We start from the raw sequence: 7,483 nt of genomic DNA, 5'->3' as shown, positions 1-7,483 counted from the left end.
TACTATTTGTAAGCAGTCCAGCTGCAATTGCTTTGGCAATACAAATGTATAATTTTTGTCATGCCAATAAAACTCTTAAATTGAAATTGAAATTGAGAGAGAGAAAGAGTGCATGTGTCTGTCTGTGTGTGTGTGTGTGTGTGTGTGAGAGAGAGAGAGAGAGAGAGAGAGAGAGAGTGTATGTGTCTGTCTGTGTGTGTGTGTGTGTGTATGTCTGTCATTTCCCATTCATTTCAATGTGGGGTCATATTGACCCCAAGGGACCGATTTGTAAAAAAAAAATTTACATACCTTCAGAACAACCGAATCAAGCCCAGTTTTTTTTATGTGAATATAGATATAAAATGTTGAAAAGTCACAAAATCTTATTCCACTGAGATGAAGGGAAGCATTTTTTTAAGCTAAGTAAAAGTTGATTGGGGTCATCGATTCTACAGGAGGCCTTTATACACTCAGGCTTATCGCCCTGTTAGTTGTAGTGGGTGACTTACTATCCAACAAGCTACAGTATTAAACAAGCTAAGCTAGGTAAACTTATTATCGCTCATAGAAAAATACATCGGATATCATAATATTTTGTCATGACTAATTTATTAATGATCCAGCATCATCTGTATTAAAGAGAAAAAAACACTTCATCCGATGTTTAAAGTGAATAAAATAGCCTTGACAGCCTACTTACACATAACTACTGAAGAACTTCTCTCCACCGGACTCGTGTGCAGGGTTGCCAGGTTTTCACAACAAAACCCACCCAATTGCTACTCAAAACTAGCCCAAAACCAGCCCAATCGTGTTTCGAGGGGGGTCTCCTGGTAAAAATTTTAAAAATTTTAAAAAATTTTACCCCCTGATATTTTAGATATTTAGATATTTTAGATATTTTACATCTTTAAACCCCCCCGATGTGTCGATGTGTTCTTGCAAAGTTACTTATATAGTTCGTAGAATGTCGGGGGACCATCAAAATAAAATGTTAGCAGATATTAAGCAGACAGTCTATTAATATTGACTAATAATGACTGCTAGTTGACATGTAGTTGCAGAGTTAGTAGTAGATTGTCTAAAGTGGACTCAAAATAAAGTGTTACCTAATTCAGCTTGTCATATTGTGTGAAGGCATAACTATACTTGTTTCTTTACTCAAAAGCTTTTCATTCAAATTAGGATGTATGCATTTAGATAATTTATGTAGATTGTATAGATATAATGCACAGTATAAAATAAGCTATCTATCTATCTATCTATCTATCTATCTATTAGCATGTGGATGGATGTCCTGCACATCTAAATCGAAACTATATTACTCTTTTGTATAAAAAGTCATAATATGGACAATATTCATTTCAAACGAGCGCCGTCAGGCTTGGTGGGAATAAGTTGTTCTTTTTGTCATTTGTGACATGAAAAGAAGGAAAAAAGCATATCGTTCCCTGGATCTATTTTCCTCCAGCACTAGAGAGGAGAGGAAGTAATACTTGTGCCAGAAGGGAGTCATTGGAAAAATTCATCATGAAAATAGAACAATAAGAACTGCATGGCACATTAACTGCAGGGGCTTGTCAGGTACAAGAATGCTGTGTGCAGGGATTCTGGTTAAATGTTGCAATTATGGAGTTGTATTGTTGGTTTAGAAATGTTTGTGCCAAAAGTGCTTTACTAGAATTCAACATGATGAGAATTAGAATATTTCTTGTAACTGTGGACTGTAACCACTAAATACATTGGAGAACTGTGGCTTTACTTTTCAAATAGTGCTCATTATTTGTTTCTTTCCCATGTTAGTGACCTTGCTTGTTGACAGTTTAATCTAGCAGCTGTGACAAAAATGTGAGACGAATAGGTCGCTGTCTCATGGGGAGATTTTGATATCTGTAATTTATAGAACATGAGAGAGAGAAGAAAAACATTGGGTTTAACACTAAGTTCATATACAATACAAAAATCATTTGCAAGTATAGATACATGCATAAACTAATTTTGCACACTGTATTAAAAAGGTTTTGAATATGTTATCAGTTTTAGCAGGTATGTCTTTCCAAATCCCCTATTTTAGCACATACTGCAGAATTAGGTTCCCATTGCAGATACCTAGGTTTATTTTGGTATGTTTGGTATAGTTTTGTAAATAAATTGTATTAATTCAGCTATACAAATTAGACCTAAGCAAATATTGGGAGACAAAACTCATTTGCATCCTCATAATTACATTCTTATTCTTAAAAATAAATAAATAATAAAAATAATAATAATAATAATAATAATAATAATAAAACACAGGAGATTGAAAACCCAAGTACAAAATGCTAAAAGTCAGAGAATCCGTAATGACCTTTCAATGCTATTTATGGACATGTTGAAAATTTACAATCAAAATGATTGTCATTCTCAAATCTTTTTAAAAGATTTTTCTTTGAACTTTTAAATAATCATCACATTAATATTCCTACATAGAACAGGACTTAAAACAAAGCTTATTTTGCATAAAAGACTATTAAAGCACTGGAAACTTGATTTATTTCTGCATATTCAGTTGCAATAGCATAGAAAATAAAAATGTGACAGTGATTTAGTGAGACCAGTAAACCCAATGAGATAAATTCCATAAGAGCTCATTATTCAAATAATGTTATTTTGCTTGGGAAAAAAAAAAACATGGATCATTCATAATGAGGAAATACCTTTAATAAATTATGTATGATGCTAACTGTACAAAAAGGTTTTTTATAAACAATGGCAGTTTATATACATATATATATATATATATAGGAAGGATATGATGTATGAAATATAAGGACATTTATATATATATATATATATATATATATATATATATTGTCTAAAAGAAGAAAGTCATATACACCTAATTTCCATTTTTGGGTGAACTATCCCTTTAAGTATTCCAAGGATGTTCCTACTATACATACATATAAGGATATGAACGTATGTGCAAATATAGGTTATGCTGAAATTTCACAGGGTAAACTAGCTATTACAGGAAAAACAATGACAGTGATAACCATCCACTGTTATGATTTGATTCAATCGCTTGTATATAAACCCCCAGTGTCTCAGAGCACAGTTTTCAGTAACCATTTCATCCTCAGTTAGAGAATGTAGGTCTGCGGGATATTCTAATCACATTATATGTGTTGAGCCCTGGAGCATCGAATCCAGGAGACACGCCTTTCTTGTCAAAGACATAAAAGTTAAACAGCTGCCCGTCTTGAGCTTCGAGGGACACGGATGCGGTGTTGACACGCAGCACGCAAGGATATTCTTTCTCAAACACAACTCTAAAGACTCGGTCCACTAGGTAATTCAATTTTATGGTCTGGTACCGCTCAGGGATGAGATCCTCTATTTGAGGTCCAAACTGCTGCATGATCAAGACACCATCTGGCCCTGCTTTAATCTCATAAAACGTGATGTTGCCGTAAGTGTAAAAGCCGACGTAGGGTGCAGGACTGGGGGGAGGAATAAGAAACCGCCTGGCCTCCCTGAAGGCCCTCTCTATGGCGGGAATGATATGCGAGTAGGCCTTTGAAACCATATCCTGGTTCTGTGGCTGTGTACCTGCCATTAGCACCACCAATCCTAGCTTAAGCCGAGGCACCAGAGAGAATGTAGCGGAGTAGCCATCTAGATCACCATCCTTGCGAAGCACTTCATAACCCATCTGTTCTTTCACTTCCCACGGTGTTCCGGTGCGGTTGGCGAAGTAGTCTTTGTTGCAGCGGAACAGAGGGGTTAGCATAATTTTTAAAGTGTCAGGCTTCAATAGCTTGCGGTGATAGGCTCCCAGTAACATCATTGATAATTTAGCCATGTCAGCAGCTGTTGAATACATCTGGCCCGAGGGGCGGTACCAACCCAAGTCATAAAGAGGTGCTGTTTGGCCACTGGCGTACACACCTAAAGCCATTTGACTTTGGATACCAGGGTTGATGTCAAACCCTGTGTCCTCCATTCCCAGCCTGCCCAGAATGTTATCCGTGATCCATCGCTGATAATTGATACCCACAACTCTCTCAGATAGGACATGGGCGAGCAAAGAGAACGCCAAATTGCTGTAGTGACATCTAACAGGGAAATTTGAAGAGAACAATACGTTAAATCTTCCTTCAACCTCAAAGGCATGCTATTAGGAGACAACAGAAAAGTTATTATCATTATCGTCACGGTCCATAACCTTTCAACAGAGAAACAGCAATTCAGATGACACAAAATGAGTTCAATTAAAGTAGCTGATAGGAACAAATACGGTTACATAAATCAGCTAAATTAATGCGGCGGAAACTTACTTGGTCCCTGGATCAGCAACGAGCACATCATCTTGCAGGAGGTTGATTGCAGCCTTGGTCTTCCCTTTCCACAGTAAATTAGTTCCACGGAGTCTTCTGGGTAGACCTTCAAAAAAAATAAAAAATACAATATGGTGAATAATGCATAATTGTGACTCTTTCAAAAGCAATTTGCTTCAAGCGGCTTAGGGAAATTCATGTTCTCTTAAAGGGTTCAAAAAACTTGTACTATGAACAAAAACGTTCAGAACACCAAACTTTCTCCACAGGAAGAGCCTGTATTGAAACTAAGGACAAAATAGTTTGTCCTGTTCATTCAGAACAATAATCTGATTAAGCAATAATTCAAAAGTCAGAATAAATAATTTAACTTTCTACATTTGAAACATGGCCTGCCAAGTTACAGTAAGGAAATGTGGATGAAGGAGGATAAATGTAGTGCGGGCTCTGCAAAGAGGTTATTATTGAAGGATTTTGGAGTTAAAACCTATATCGGACTCAAAATTGGCAGCAGCTTGTGAGTAACTGGACATTTACACTCGAGTTTAAAGACAGAGCAACAAAAACGCTTCTTAGTTCTAAAACTATGTGTACGCTAAGGTATGCATACAGTGTGTGTGACCGAAATTTCATCATCAGCATAGTAAAGCATGTTCTGCATGTGCACAACCAGATTTTTCTAACCAGACATACTCTGTATGATCAGTTTGGATATAAGCGTTGAATTTTTCTGCATAAATTAAGTTTGTCCAAAGTCGTAACACTGTCCGTGTCCATTGCTTTACATTTGAAAAAAAGAATGGATGAGATGGAACAACAGCAAACTACTGAAGACAGCAACAGCAATAGACTTTAACACTGATGAGAGCTTTGACTGTTTAATTTCTGCACTGAAAGGATTAAACATTCTATTCACTTTTAATTTTACCTAGCTGGCATAGCAGCCGAGATCAGTAATCACACACATCAAGTGAAGGCGTATTTCGCCGGTCACTACAGGTACATTACTTTCATTACTGTGACATTGCAATAGATGAGTTTCTTGTTTTTAATTCTGAGCTCTTGAGTTTGTTCCACTAAATTGTCCATGTTCACTACTAGCAATTGAGGTCAGACAGCTGGCCCACCGCTGAGTTCAAAGAAACATTCATTTTGACCTACTGCTATGGTTATTACATGGAATTGCTTCTTGACACAAGACTGGAAGCTGAAAACTTACCAGAAAGCTGGCTGGCCATTCTTCTTAATGTTACAGAGGACGATCGGATTTGAACCTCACCGCTGTCAAGGAAGATCAGCCCATCAGTGACGTATTTCAGCTCAGAGTCTCTGCTTTTGCCCAAGGGGTTTTTAATGGTGAAGTTGTCCACATACTTCTCCAGTGGGTCATCCAGAGAGCCCACTTTGCCATCTTCCCACAGCCGATACAGCATCAGGGTGGGAAAGATCTTGGATACACTGGCAATTCTACAGAAGGGCAACCATGCAGAAGATTAAGACGTTTTCTATATTCTAATGTGCTCAAAATAAGATTTTTATTATTTATGAAAATAATCTGGTTATGAAAAAATGACAACAGCTTCCACACTGGTGCTGTGAGATCAGCAATGAAAATGAATTATTAATCATTAAAATGCAATGGAATTGCTAGACATCAAGTCAAGTATAATGCTACTTTAAGCATCAAAGGATGTCATAAAAAAATCCCTGCCTCACTGGAGTTTTTATTTTTTGTGTATTTCAATAAAACTGTCATATTTCCAAATTTCACTGTTGTAATAGGCTTTACGTTCTGAAAAGGCTTTTAACAATTCCTGACTTGTTCAGGTGTTTGCATTGTGTGACGTTGATTGACTAGCCAACCCAGTGTGCGTCAGAACTTGACACTGAGACTGTCCTTGAATGGTTTATGAGTTCAATCTCAGCCTTTTGAACAATGAAAATGACATCTCCTAACAGTGTACCCTCATAAATCCTATATACGTCTCAGCCATGTGAGTATGCAGGTCAAAACACCTCGCTACTCAAAGATGGATTATATTTGTGAACACCCTTGACTCTGAAAATGTCATAAAACCATTCCACAATCCATTACAATAGTTTGAGCCATGCATGCAAACAATAGCTGGGTTGTGTACAAGATGATCTTTACAGCTAGAACTAGAGAAAAGCAGCTCAGTAGCATTAACAGGACTCAGAAAAGATTACTTCTCAGAAGGCAGAGAAAGTGGCTATACATTCTCAAGATCTGATAAAAACCAGCAGCTTCATCATCTGTATTCAAGACCATACCATGCAGCTGCCAACCCTCAGGACCTTTAGAAATAATCTTTGGCCTCAAACACAGCAGCAATACAATCCATTGAGAGGTTTTAAAAACTAAGGGAAATGTGTGTGTGATGTAAATGCAAATTATGCAACATTTGTACAAACCCTTTCCCTTTGTAAATGTAAAATCTACAAAAGATATTTTGGTGGTGTTAGGCTATAGTTCAGATAGAAATAAGGTATATTATTATGATTCATGGAGTGGATGCCAATTCCTTTTGAATGCACAAAACAGCATGCTATTGGTTGGCAGAACACACCCAGATTTTCTTATACTCTCCTTCTACCCTTTCCAAGTCTAAATTAAATAGTTGTGGGAATGATTTCTGAATTTGTGGGAACTAAATATGTCTCTCTCTCTCTCTCTCTCTCTCTCTCTCTCTCTCTCAAAACATGCCTTCTGTAGAAATTCAAGGGAATGAAACATTCACATAAACATTCCTTGCTTCTGTATGAGCTTCTAAATAGTCCTGGTAGTCATGTCAATTCTTCTTTTTTTTTTTTTTAAGTTGACATGTGCCTAAAAATGCCCCCCCCCCCCAACAAAAAAAAAACACAAAAAAAACCAAACAAACAAAACAATAACAACATTGAGTCCATGGCTTTCAATAGAGAGAACAGTCTTGCTTTTGTCCACTTTGAAAATGCAACAACGTTAAACTGTGGTGCTTGAAATGGCTCCACTGTGTAATGTAAAATGAGCAAATTAGAAGTGGATTTGGACTGATTAAATCAGGCTTGGCAGATAATTGGGCTCTAACTGTGGAGCTGTGTGCTTCTTCACTGAAAAAGAGCAGCATAGCTCTTAGGTGATGATGCTTAAATGATTGCAGCTATATGGGTCCAAATCA

General features: G+C 37.0%; 1 protein-coding gene across 5 annotated transcripts in view; it reads right to left on the bottom strand.

The window, feature by feature from the left end:
* Positions 1–2,940: 2,940 nt before the first annotated feature.
* LOC107691325 (putative beta-lactamase-like 1) overlaps positions 2,941–7,483 on the bottom strand; it is a 25,822-nt gene continuing 21,279 nt past the window's right edge. For 4 of the 5 annotated variants that reach the window (XM_016489878.1, XM_016489876.1, XM_016489877.1 and 1 more), the window contains 3 exons: positions 5,524–5,771; positions 4,305–4,410; positions 2,941–4,082 (listed from right to left, as the gene is read on the bottom strand). In XM_016489878.1, the coding sequence (XP_016345364.1) occupies positions 3,104–4,082; positions 4,305–4,410; positions 5,524–5,771 (1,333 nt within the window). In that variant the 3' untranslated portion in view covers positions 2,941–3,103. The remainder of the gene's footprint in view (positions 4,083–4,304; positions 4,411–5,523; positions 5,772–7,483) is intronic. The other variant, XM_016489879.1, reaches the window with a different exon arrangement.

The sequence above is a fragment of the Sinocyclocheilus anshuiensis genome, unplaced genomic scaffold (assembly GCF_001515605.1).
Source record: "Sinocyclocheilus anshuiensis isolate Anshui unplaced genomic scaffold, SAMN03320099.WGS_v1.1 scaffold1154, whole genome shotgun sequence".
In the NCBI taxonomy this organism is placed as follows: domain Eukaryota; kingdom Metazoa; phylum Chordata; class Actinopteri; order Cypriniformes; family Cyprinidae; genus Sinocyclocheilus; species Sinocyclocheilus anshuiensis.
This window is presented reverse-complemented; position numbering and strand designations above follow the sequence as displayed.